Source organism: Colletotrichum orchidophilum, assembly GCF_001831195.1.
Source record: "Colletotrichum orchidophilum strain IMI 309357 chromosome Unknown Scaffold_21.1, whole genome shotgun sequence".
NCBI lineage: Eukaryota > Fungi > Ascomycota > Sordariomycetes > Glomerellales > Glomerellaceae > Colletotrichum > Colletotrichum orchidophilum.
Genome location: NW_019172977.1, coordinates 221,809 through 234,404, shown reverse-complemented (window position 1 = coordinate 234,404; position 12,596 = coordinate 221,809). Strand labels below are relative to the sequence as shown.

The 12,596-nt window shown below is 53.1% G+C and overlaps 5 protein-coding genes across 5 annotated transcripts; 2 read left to right on the top strand and 3 right to left on the bottom strand.

Moving 5' to 3' along the window:
• Nucleotides 1-491: 491 nt before the first annotated feature.
• CORC01_03513 (uncharacterized protein) lies at nt 492-608 on the bottom strand (the record flags this gene model as incomplete). The annotated part of the gene is made up of 1 exon (XM_022615162.1): nt 492-608. The coding sequence occupies one exon, from the start codon at nt 606-608 to the stop codon at nt 492-494; it is 117 nt and encodes a 38-aa protein (XP_022478340.1).
• A 258-nt stretch (nt 609-866) lies between these two features.
• Nucleotides 867-1,664, top strand: CORC01_03512 (rare lipoprotein A; the record flags this gene model as incomplete). Its single annotated transcript, XM_022615161.1, has 3 exons — nt 867-1,106; nt 1,163-1,338; nt 1,421-1,664. 3 exons carry the CDS (start codon nt 867-869, stop codon nt 1,662-1,664), a joined length of 660 nt encoding a protein of 219 aa, XP_022478339.1.
• A 1,119-nt stretch (nt 1,665-2,783) lies between these two features.
• On the bottom strand, nt 2,784-4,580 carry CORC01_03511 (HET domain-containing protein; the record flags this gene model as incomplete). The annotated part of the gene is made up of 1 exon (XM_022615160.1): nt 2,784-4,580. The coding sequence occupies one exon, from the start codon at nt 4,578-4,580 to the stop codon at nt 2,784-2,786; it is 1,797 nt and encodes a 598-aa protein (XP_022478338.1).
• Nucleotides 4,581-5,476: 896 nt separating this feature from the next.
• Nucleotides 5,477-6,172, top strand: CORC01_03510 (uncharacterized protein; the record flags this gene model as incomplete). The annotated part of the gene is made up of 3 exons (XM_022615159.1): nt 5,477-5,628; nt 5,687-5,866; nt 5,941-6,172. 3 exons carry the CDS (start codon nt 5,477-5,479, stop codon nt 6,170-6,172), a joined length of 564 nt encoding a protein of 187 aa, XP_022478337.1.
• Nucleotides 6,173-8,537: 2,365 nt separating this feature from the next.
• Nucleotides 8,538-9,746, bottom strand: CORC01_03509 (uncharacterized protein; the record flags this gene model as incomplete). The annotated part of the gene is made up of 1 exon (XM_022615158.1): nt 8,538-9,746. The coding sequence occupies one exon, from the start codon at nt 9,744-9,746 to the stop codon at nt 8,538-8,540; it is 1,209 nt and encodes a 402-aa protein (XP_022478336.1).
• Nucleotides 9,747-12,596: the final 2,850 nt, after the last annotated feature.

Sequence of the window (12,596 nt, the reverse complement as noted above, 5' to 3'; positions counted from 1 at the left end):
AGAAATAGGCCTGACCCGAAGACATGGTATTTGAACCAGTCTTGCCCCGTTTCACAATGAATTTCCACAACGCGAGCCGTCCACGTGGGATCCGAAGTGGAATTCTGCTCACTTAGAGAACGTGCAATCTGAAATACGGCACCGCAATATCGCGACTCATGTCCTCTATCCACTCCGGTCCAGACTCACGGCCAGTTCCCATTCATTTGGGTTAGCATCGAATGTTTAGTGGAACGTTGAAAGAACTCCAAATCGGCACGCACTTCCACCAAGTAGAAATCTGATGTCGGCAGCGACGCGGACATGAGAACCTTGACAGGACGACACCTGTTAGTCAATGCAGGTAGCCGGGGAGCCGACGAGCACAGGCCGCTGCTAATATAGGGAGAGGAGAAAATTAGCCCATCATGAACCACTGTGGCTCTCTTCCCCGATCGAGATTCCGCCCACTCCACGCTCTCAGCTTGACTTTGACGAATGACAGGGCAGAATTATACATGCAGTTTCACACAGCGGAGAAAAGGGGCTGTCCTTGCCGAGTGGCGGGTTTCTGATTGAGTTCCGGGAGCTGTTAGTCTATGGGAACAATACCCCAAGGAGTTTGTCATTCGGGAGAAATAGATTAAGGATTTGAGTATTGTTTCTTCTGTGGGTTTCCGTCTGACTATCTGTACGAATATGCCAGCTCATTCCCTGGGACCTTCTTCATTGGGTCGTTTGAAGTGTTGTGGTTGGAAATTGGAAAAATCATCGTGAGCTTTCTGTATAAATTGAACGGGCTTTCCTGCGTTGATTTTTTCCCGTTTCGCCTTCCACTCAGTCTATCCGCAACTCAATCCACGGCATCATACTCTTCGTTCATCAAAATGCACGGCCTTTATTCCATTGGCGCGGCCCTGGCCGTCATGATCCAGGGCACGAGTGCGGTCACCAGCGCTCCCGCAACTTGGTATGGCGGAAACCTGAGCGGAGGCAACTGTCTTTTTTCTAGTTACACATTGCCATCAAGCGTCCTGGGCACTGCCTTGTCTTATTCCGATTATAATGGAAACTGTGGTACTTGCCTCAGCGTCAAGGGTCCCAAAGGAAACAGCATCAAAGTCATGGTAAGTGCAAGCAGTTAAATCCAACCGCGTCCATGGGCAGTTCTAACATAGGACAGGTCGTGGACAAGTGCCCCTCAGGCTGTGGCAAGGGCCAACTGGATCTCTTCCCCGATGCATTCGCCAAGCTCGACGACCCTAACAAGGGCAAGATCAATGTCCAGTGGGAGCAGGTCCCCTGCGGCATCACCTCACCCTTGATTGTTCGTAACAAGGAGGGAACGTCAAAGTATTGGTAAGGACCTCTCATCGTAGTCGCGGCTGGAGATTTGGCTCGAAGCACATATTATCCACAGTCTCGCTGACATAACATCTAGGTTCTCCATGCAAGTTGTGAACCACAACTATCCTGTCACCAAGTTCGAAGTTAGTACCGATAGCGGCAAGAGTTGGCAGCCAACTGTCCGCCAGGACTACAACTACTGGCAGAAGAGCAGTGGCGATGGATTTCTCGTGGACACTGTAAGCGTCCGCGTCACCTGCTCCAACGGTAAGCAGGTTGTCGTGAAAAACGTTGGTACCAAGGAAAATGCACCATTCACCGCAACTGGCAACTGCTAGATAGGAACGATCGACTCGAGAATTTCACAATTCCAGACGTTTTAGACTGCGCGCGTTAGTGTCATGGTAGTAGAAATATTGACTTCATGATGAGAGAGATGGCGGGTATTTTGTACATAGCCCTTAACTTCTTGCACATACTTAGGATGTTTGTAGTTTACAGAGTGGTCTAGGTACCAAAAACATGGTATCAATAGCGATCGAGTTACCCATTTAGCATCTTGACTTTCAATCCTTGACTTGTGGGTTTGCTATTCATTGCGAACATGTAGAAGACGTAGAACGCAGTTGGAACTTGCTCTGTTGCCATCTTTCAGTTACCCTACTTTACTCAGCCGCTCTGGTATGGCTCAACCTCTTGTTGGCCAGCAAACAAATGATACAGATATGGGTATTCTGAAATCCCATTCATGCGGCATTATGCTGTAAGCCTTCTGTTCTATTCAAATACTTTCTCCTTGAAAAAGGCTGATTGGCCACTTATCTATCATCTTACAGCTCCCTCTTCTCGTCTTTCGTAGCCTCGCCCTCATAAGTGACATGCTCAAGGTTTTGATACAAAGACCCGAAGCAAAGTAGTTTCGGGCTACGTTCAATGTATAGATCACCGTATACTTGCTAAGGAATCAGGATTTTGTATAGATTTCTTAACTTGCTCCGTAACACAACTCCAGGAGTTCAACGTCGTGTGAGGAATTTGCTGACTCTATGGAGCAGGCGCGACTTTTTATTTCTACGACCAAGGTTTGATTACAACCTTTTCCTGATTCACCCAGACAGGCAGTCACGGAAGGAGTATGTTGGTACGCTATCAATACTAATTTTCTTCCCTTCCCTCAAAAGCCTATGAGCTTTTGCCAAGAGCTAGTTTTTTGCTGCCCACTCATTGCCTTGTAATTATGGCCGAAGAGGTAGGTGTGGAGTCGAGATGCCTACATGGACGCATAGCCAAGCCAAATATTAGTAAATGCAAATACGTTACGCTAGCCTAAGCTCCTTGAGTCTCCTGATTTTTAGCATGAAATTTGGTTGCTTTTATCCAGCTCATTGATTAGATATACACATCCTTTGGATATTCTTTCCTACATGTACCTTCATTCCACTCAGGCCACATTAGACTCACGATATCAACCTCCTCCAACCAGAAGCTCTCTTCGTTTTCCCGTGAGTAGCTTGCGCCGCTTGAGCAGCCTCTCCTCTATTCTGCCGACCCGTCGCGCCTTCATACCACCCAATCGCCGCATCCAGCGGCTCAAAGGGGTCCCACGGCCGATTCACAGGCTCGATGAGCACATCGGCCATCAGATACTTGCTCGCATTCGCAATCACCGTCTCGACATCGACACGCACCCTGAACCGCTCCAGCTCGACGTCGACGCCCGCCCGGCTCGGCCGGAAGATGCTCTGCAAATCGTCAAACTCGAGAGGAGCTTCCGGCGGCTCCTGGTTTCTCGCCGTCTGGTTCATGCCCGGGAAACGAGGCGGCAGCTCCCGAGCGTGGAACCCGGCCCTGATGCCGTCGGTCGAGCCGAACATGACGAGCAGCCTCGACCCGTCTAGCCGCGCAAACGTGACCGCCCCGGCAAGCTGGCCCGCTGCTTTTGGGTTACGAAAGGCTATCGTCTTCCCGGTCGTAGTGTGTATCAAGTCTCTTCCCGTGCCTCGGCTCGACGTGCAGGCCATCGGCCGATCTCTGTCGTGCTCCTTGGATTTCACAATACTGAGGACGGAATACTGGTCCCGCGGTGGCCCCTTTCGAAGTTGGATTATGTGTTGGGGGAACACTCCCTCGGCATCAACGACGCCGTTGAACGTCTGCCTCACATAGAGCGTCTGTCGATTACCTCGCTCCTGAACTTTTGCAAACTGGTTGACCCGCACCCGGGCAAACTGCTGATCTCCTCCGCTCGAAATCTTCTTGAGATAAATCGCCAGAAAAGTCGAGTCCTCGTAGTCTGGCGGCGCCGGACAATCCAAAGCGGCAACGAAGATGTCCTCGCCCCGCAGCGTCAGGGGCAGATCGATGCGCAGGCCGCGGTTGCTCATAAAATACGGCGGTCGCGGCTCCCAGTCCTGATAGGGCATAATGGTGTTGGAATAGGCAAAGTTGGAGGGCGACTTGGCCAGCAGCCCGTGGTACGTCTCGGTCGACGCCGATAGGTCGACCCACGCGAAGAGGGACTGGTCGTCGGACTGCTTCATAATCTCCTCCTGGAGCCGGAGGAAGGCTCTGTCGCCTTCACCGTAGAGCATCGGCATGTTGACGCCGAACAGCCCCATCAGGCAGTACGCCACGTCTTCCGGCCTCGTCGTCTGTCGGTGCGCCGCCCATGACATCCTCTTGGCCAGGCTGGCCGACTCTAGTGGCTTCAGACCCGTGAGTATGTCTTCGTCGATACCCGTAATCACGGACAGCGGCCGGCTCAGCGCAGTCTTCACCCCGACTTTGACCCAATCCTCAGAGTAGAAGACCATTTCTGCCGGGGCCAGGAGCTCCTGGAGCGTCCAACCTCGCGTGAACCATCTGCACGACGCAAACACGCCGTCCGTCTTGACCGGGTCGACGGTGGAAGGCACGCCCGAGAGGTAGGTATAGCAGATTTCCGACTTCATGTACCACTCGTACATGGAGTTGATAGCCTCGGAGAGCTCGGCGCTGCTGCTCTTATCGATGCAGCACGAGTCGATCCAGACGTACTCGAGGTCATCTGCCAGAGTCTGGATACAGCTGTAGCGGACTTTTGAGAAGGTGCTCTTGGTTGCGGCATTCTGGTTTCTAATGTCGGCGTAGACGACTTCGTCGTCACCCCACGTGTGCGAGAGGATTGCATACCGGGGGAGTTGATCGGGGTTGAAGTCGACGAGCTCTATATTGGGAGGATTGTTGTTTATGGAAGAAGCTCTGATCAAGCGCATATTGACGTAGATGTTGGAAAGCTGGATGCTAACCCTAGGGTTGTTTTCCACGAGTCGAAGGAGGGGGTTGGCCAGACTACATCAACGTAGTGGATCGTGGACTGTCACCTGCCTTGCTGGCATCATTTTGAGCCGTTGAGTTAAACTTGGAGTCCAAAGGAGCGGAACCTGCATATTAATGTGGCTGTGCCGACGTGATCATTCGTGAGGTCGAAGTAAGGCTGGGCATTTGGATCGGCGTGTCTGCTCACCCTTGGTCTACTATCAAGGTACGGGAATAACGCTGTCAGCGAAAATGGAGTGGCATCGGATATTGCATCTCCATACGAGCTGAATTAGGCAGCCAAGACCACCTATCATACAGAGCACGTGGTGTAAGATTTCGGGGGTATCTCTCAGCTTTACCCCTGGCAGCCGCGAGTTTACTACCACACAGTCACACACACACACGAGTTGAGGCGCAATCCGCCCTGGTTGTAGGGCTGCGCCGCCCACCCAAGTCGCGCAGAGCCTTGCGGGAGAGACATTGTGCGCCCCCCTGCCGGACAAGTCTATTTCTGTAAGCACCAATGGCGATCGTTTCAATGTTACGGTTCTGCCTGACTATGGATTCCTGCGATGCTGTGCCGCTGCTAGTGCGACCTCGGAGGGCTCACATGTGCCGGAGGCAATCTTCCGTAGAGGGAGAGTTTAACACGATTGAAAAGGAACACATGTTCATCGGTTCAATTTCCATGTTTGATCCCTGATTTGATTCTCTGTGTTTAAGTCTGCCACAACAAATTCGTTCTGTTCGGTCCAGTTCAATCACTGGTTATATCTTTCAAGGATTGCGATTGGAGTGTTCCATCGTGCCAACGGCCTATACCCAGCACATATCAAACCTCAATAAAAAGATGTCAGAATCAAAGACTGCCCCATCACCGGCGGTCGACGTCCAAGAGCCTGCGCCCGCGTATGAGAGAGAGTCGCCGCCACTCGGGACCACGGTGCAGGGCAACGGTCCCGCCCCTGCCAGAGAGATGCCGGCAAATTTGGTGCAGCTCGAGTGAGTCTCCTACACGTTCACTGCCATAGTCTGAGGAAGCCCGTTGACCGTGTGGCAGACAACCCGCAACGCCTCTAGCCGCTCAGCAACAGGGCGGTCCGACAATCACCCCTCTCGCCAACCCACTGACCGTTACGCCATTGCATATGCTCGGCGACGGGCCGCAATGGATCGACTGTCCCTTCTGCAACCAGAGGACTCAGACAGTCATCACCAAGGAAGGAACCGCCATGCAAATGTAAGGTGTAGTCTGCTTTGTGTAGACAAGCGAGCACTAGATCTACAATCAACCGACTAACACACATTTCTCAGGGTTGCTGGTGCTCTATGCTGCCTCTTCTGCGTCTGCCTCGCCTGCGTCCCCTGCATCGCAGGATGGTGTGAGAACATGCACTACTCCTGCGCACGCTGCAAGAACAGAGTTGCCACGCGGCCGTACGACGGTACGATCCAAGTCTTTTCGCCGCAGGTTGGCGGTGGGGACGTGCCGACGAAGTATGCGACGGTTGCCCCGCCGGTTGCAGAAAAGCAACAGAGTGCTTGAGCCTCGAGTGCAATGTAGAAAGGAGTGTGTATGATGAGAGATTTGGACATGCAGCTGGATCAACATGATTATGGGAGCGTGAACACGAACTAGAAATTGGTCTAGGGAGGAGGGATTGATTTGATCTGTCGGTTTTGGCAATGACTTCAAAGTTGCATGGCGACGAGGAAGGAAACAGCTTGAAGTACATTCATAATAGGTACAACGAATATATACCCTAGCTCCAAATCGAATAATTCAACAAGACAAGTTTATCCGCACACACTGCTATGAAGTAAATGATCTCAAGGGCACTTTCGTTCTGGTCCTATTGGGTCATGGTGTTACACAACTGCCCAGTCGCTCTCTGACACTAGCCCGGCTGTCTACTAAGCTCTTGGAGGCTAGTCCTTGATACCTTACGTTGTTGAAGAAGTGGTTAAAGAGTTAGACCCCATGCACAGCTTGGAGATGCTTCTCCCAGCTGCCCTGAGATTTCCCTCAGTTCTCGAAATGACGCCAAGGGTTGAAGCAATGGGTCCCTCCATCCGCCTGGGATTCACTACATGACAAGCTTCTTCTACGAATATACTATGAACTTCGATGAGATAAATTATTAAGGGAACAAAACGGAAGAGAAAAACCGGTTCATACGCCATGAGCTCAGAGTAGGCAATACGACTATGTTGCGCCATAATCCCCGGACCGGATGTCAGGTCAGACTAGATGGGGGAGGTAAAGGGTTGGAACCCACGCCGCGGTGCGGTATAACCCCCTGTATTGATATCGGCCGTCTACAATACATGTAACCAGCTGCAACTAGCCACTCGGAAGATCTGAGTAACCTTATGTACCTGAGGTACGACAAAACATCCCAAAGACTGCTTCCCTCGAACTGCCGACTTGGATCTCCAGGTGACGGCAGCGCGACCCAGACTAACCCGACGCCACCATCCCCCTCCCTTCTCCGAAAAAGTACAAAAGGAAAAAAAAAGGCCCCACACAACCACTCACTGACCGCCGTTTCCCACGGTCCCCTTCTCCCCGCGCCTTCCGGCCCCAGAACCCGGCCGGATATCTCTTCCCCGTCTCTCTCTCGCAGCGCAACCTCTACCTACACAGCACACTACAGCTTGCTGCTGACCTTACCTGAACCCCCTCGTCCGAGTCTTGCCCGATTCTCCCACATGCATCTCGCTCTTCAGCAAATAGCAACCTTGATTCGTGGATAGCATGGTTACAGAGAATCATGCACTAGGCAAGACTCGTGCTCCGTAGACGTAGGCTAAAAGAGGACCGCAGGACAACAAGTGCAATCTCGTGATGGGCCGCCGAGTCGGCGAATCGGCCGCGGCGCCCGCCGCCTCACCCTCCTCTCTCACCCGGACTCGTTCTCCACTTCTCCTCCCCGAATCCAATGACGAGAAGCAAAGACGTCTGTACTACGTATTATCTCACTCTCATAAACAAAAGAATATCCAATGAAATTCTCAATGCTCACCGAAAAAAAAACACTAAGCAGAGCAAGCAATACTGCATGAACATGTGCTATTCACCCTTCTCCGTGCCCGCTCTGGGTAAGTAGCCCCTAGGTTCCTCCCGGCCCTTCCCTCCCCAAGGACCCAGGTATCCATCTACCCCATCCACCGCAGGCCACCGCCGCCAGCCTACTACCTTACCTAAGGTAGGGTCGTCTCTCCCGTCCGCCTCCTAATCCCGCTGATCCACTGCACGTCATCACCAATCGCTCTCGGCCGTTATCATCAACGACCACACCGCCTGGGCGATAAGAGCCACCAGATGAACATGCCAATGGCCGTTCCGTCTTTAAATTCGCCACCCTTGCCTGGCAGAAACGCCTCCTTAAACGGCGTTTGGGTTGGTGCGGCTCGTGACTTGTGGCATGTGGTCATGGCTAGAGGAGCTTTGGCATGTTGGGTTGGGGGAACCGTGGAGATGGCGCGAGTAAACATTTCATTAGAGCTGTGAGGCTCTTCTATGGAAACCGAATCTATCAAAGGAGAAGCAGACAAAATCATCCATCACTCATGCTGCTCTGTGCTGTGCCGGGTGCCGCCTCTTCAACGAGTGCGAATCTCAAATGAGGTATCCATCGAGACAAGACATTGGCATGTCCCAAGAACAAGAAGAGGTCTGGGAAGAAACAGCAGAGAAAAACAAAATGCTGGTCGTAAATCCGTCATCGTCATCATTCTATGCCATCATCCCCGTATGCTCTTCGTGAAATATCAGCGTGCGTCTATTAGCAGCCTCGTCCTGCAGCGAAGAGATGAGGCCAAACGTTATGTATCGTTGTGGTTGGTATTCGTGGTTTTTGTAAAACGTATAGTGATTGCCCTGGAAACAAGAGGCAAACATGTCCCGCTCATGGGCTGGGACTGGGGCTGGAACTCTCATACTCCATAATCTCGATGGAGTAGTAAGGAAGCTCTCGCGCCAGCGTGCCACTGTCGCAAAAGATAAAAGTACCTTCAACCTCGCTTTCGGGCTCTTCGAGCTCGTCGATGCGAGGTGGGGGTGGGTCTTGGAATTGTAGATGGATAAAGCTACGCCTGTGACTGTCTCCGCAGCGTCGCCGGAGTCTGCGGGCGCTGGAACCAACGGCATCCGCGTCGAGTGGCGTCATGTCTTCGTGATCAGAGCCACTACGCTCCGATATCGTGCGCTTGCCAATGCTGGATCCGTGGGTCCGACGGTTGAGCATCTTCAGCGCCCGTTGCCTGCGCACAAATTCGGCGTGGGCCCCATCGTCATCCAAATCATTATCCGAGTCTTCGGAACTGGATTCATCGACGCCCAGGTTCCCCATGCCGCGTGTGAAGCCGGGAGGGAGCCCTTTAGGTGCTGGAGGTGCTCGTGATCGAGAGCGAGCAGATGACGGGGAGGAGAAGCCCGTGGGGGCGATGGTGCCAGTGCGGTCTTGATCCATTGGGTCAAAGTCGGAAAGCTCCTCCAGTGTAAAATTTGCCTTGACAGTGGCAGTGACAGTAACTACGTGGTGTTCTTGGCGAATCTCTTGGATGGGAGGTGTGACCAAAGACTCTGATTCCGAATCTGATTCGGACTCCGCGTCTTCGTCTTCCTCGTCTTCATTTGAATCCTCTTCAGAGCTCCTACGGACAGCCATACGAGACGCCGGCATAGGCGCAGGCCTTGGAGGGAACATGGAAGCCGACATGGGTGCTGGCATCGGTGCCTGCATTGGAGGCGGGGCGGGAGGAGCAAAGCGCATAGGTGTATCATCGTCTTCGTCTTCCGAGGCTTCGTCGTCTGAATCCTCCTCTTCCTCTTCATCGTCGCTGTCTTCATCTTCGTCGTCATCATCCTCCTCCTCGGGTTTCGCTTGCGGTACAAAGTCTTGTTCAGACTCTGATCCAGACTCGGATTCCTCCTCTTCATCAGACTCAGAATCTTCGGACGAGGTGCGGGGGGACAACTGAGCAAAGCGATTAGAAGGCGTGAAGCTGAATTCGTGGCCATTGCCTGTAGGCTGAATGCTGGAGTCATCCAGCAGTATTTGGTGATGCCATTGCGGTAAGTGTCGCGCGGCGAACTTGCGGTTTGCCATCGGCATGGTGGAGGCAGGGGTTTGAGGCGGTGAGTTTGGGCCTCCCAAAGGGCCCAACATCATACTGGGCGTCGCCGGTCGCGCCTTACGAGGCATGCTCAATGGAGCCTGCGATACGGCAATTGAGGTGTTTCCAATTGAGGTGTTCTGAAGCGGTACCTATTTGAAGAGGCTCAGAGGCTGATGCAATGAACTGTTGCTCTGGCCTTGTTTGCGGGTTCGTGATCTATCGATCGTGGCTTTGGTGCAGGACTCGAATCCTTTTTTTTTCTACTCCCTCGAATTTGCGGGGAAGATGAAGTTCAGCGGGTATATGAGATCAGATCAGCTCCGACGAGCGACAGCCAGTAAGGAGGCTTGGTGATGTGATTGGTTACGATGAAGGTGATATCTCAAGCAAAGTAGCAGCAGTCAAGGCGTCAACACCCAGAGTAAGAACCTCCGACAAGGAGAAGAAGATATTCGGCTGAGGCTGTAGGTTGTCATGATAGATCTGGCGGAAAATGCTTAAGATTGAGCAGATCGCGCGGGAGGAAGCGGACCAGTTCGACTGCACTCAAAGAGCAACACAACCAGGGTCCCTTCGAGGAATGGAAGTAGAGTCCAGGTATCGGACAAGTGACGGGAAGCCCCCAACGTTCTCTTTGAACGCAAACCGGCTTTCCAAGCTGCTGGATGTCACTGGCCCGACACTGACAAGAGAGACAGTGGGGAGGAATGTTTCGGGGGAGACACGGTGGGATGTGCGGGATCCCGGGTGTGGGGACGACGAAAATCGGGCGGGCGGTAACGATAGGACGACGGGCTTTTGTCCAGAGTGACCAGGGACTGCCTTGTTGAGGGGCGCTGCGGGTTGCAGCACAAAATGGCTGACTGAGAAAAAGCGGTGGTGCAATGCGCACGCGAGCAGAAACAGTGCCAGTGAGGTGACTTCGGCTGCTTGCTGGTCTGAGTAAGGGAATGTATTGGACGAAAGATTTGGGGAAGTCGAAGACAAGCGTGGGGGACCTGGGTCGAAAAGAGAGGCTCAGGAATTTGTCGGAGCAGAGGTAAGTGGGATGAGTACCGTGGAAGAAGGCGGAGGAACGACAACAACAGAATGCCGGCGCCACGGATCCCGACTCTGGATCTGAACCTGAATCTGAATCTGGCTGGATTTGTTGTGATATGCTGGCGTCTCAAGTGGAATGGCAGGCCAGAGGAACGGAGTGCCGGAAGAGGAATACTGTTGTGTGATTTCCTGGCTGGATCCTGAAATGTGGATGTCCGAGCTATCGGTGGTGAGGGAGTCTCACGGCGTTGCTCGAATCGACCGTCCAAGTTGTGTAAGGTACACTTAGACGACCCCCGTGATAGGCCGAGAGCGGGTCGTTGGCGCGGCCAGACAGTCCGGTCTTATAGTTATGGCTGATTTAATCCGTGAATTCCCACCGATCGCCCCTTTTTGCTAACTAGCAGAGGGGATGGGAATCGAGAGCGAGATGATGGCCAGACGGGGGATGGTCAAGCGGTAGGTAGACGCAAGTCAACGACAAAAGAGAAAAGAAGAGAGGGGGAAACAGAAAAAAGATTTTTCAAGAGTGTGTGGGATGGGGAGAGAATTAAGAATTAAAAGAAGTCATTGCACATGTGCGCTGCAGCTCTGTGGCATGCCCATGCCCATGCTATGCAGCAAGAGACTCCGTCCCAAGATCACCTAGACGAGAGCCTCTTCTCATCCAGCTACCGTTACTGGTGCTACTGGAGTCGTGTGGGTGCTGCTTTGCTATGGTGTAATTATTGCTGGCGTGAATGCTCCCGCGAGAAACCCCATCCTGCTGCTGCTGCTGCTGCTGGAGACTGCAACCCTCGTGGAGGTCTTCCTATCAGAGGGAAAAGTTTTGTTCGGCCAGCGGTTGGGGTTGGCTGCGGTTCCTCTTTTGCGCATTCTCGCGGGGCGTAAGTTGGACTTTGGGCAGCAATGCTCCAGGACTGCCCCCGGTCTACCCGTGTGTGTCCCGCAGCGGCTTCAAGAGAATTGCCTGTTTGTGCGGTCGCGCATTTGCGGATACCGCAGCGGCGTACGGGCTGACTGGACCGGGGCCGCCATGGCTTGACTGGTTGCTCGGCTGGAATGGGCTGGATTGGGGTTGTGAACGGTATCGAGCGACGAAGGAGGTCCAATGCGAGAGAGTTGAGAGTCGACAGCCGAGAGGGCGTGGTGCGAAGGAGGGGTAATGGAGGGGTGTGGCAGACTGTGGACAGGCGCCAGATCGCCGACTATTGGCGATTCCTGGTCTGCTTTTTTCACTGCTAGTATCGCCTTACACTAGTCGGAGCCCTGCTCGGCCTGTCAAGTCTTTCTCCCATAAGCCTGTTGAATACTACATCATGCTTTGGTGGGTTCTCCTTGGGCCTAGACTAGACAGCGTCTTTGCTGTTGGCTGTGCATGGTCCTCACAAAGCCGAGTAATTAGCTGGCTTTTCGTCCTCTGGTGTAAGCCTGACACCGTGAGAGGGTGGATGTCTGCCACTCGATAGCCCAAGAAATCTGCATTGTGTTGTCGACATGCACGGGGCAAGATTATCTCCCGTCTGGAGACGCTGCTGCTCGTGTCTCGTAGAGAGTGGTTGAGGAATTTGACCGGTAGGGCTACGTGCTTCTCGCTGGAGGCCGTGGAAGGGTTTCGAGCACCAGAGAGCTCTACCTAGCCACGGCTGTCCGTCCGGAAGGAAAAGAACAAGCTGTGATTGGTGAGGATGGATTCTGAAAGACTGCCTGGGAGCAGAATCCGGGTATTGCAAGAATCAGAAAAGGGTCGACTGGGTAGCAGCACTCGCGCCCAATCAGCGAGGGTTGAGGGAGGTAGTTTGGAA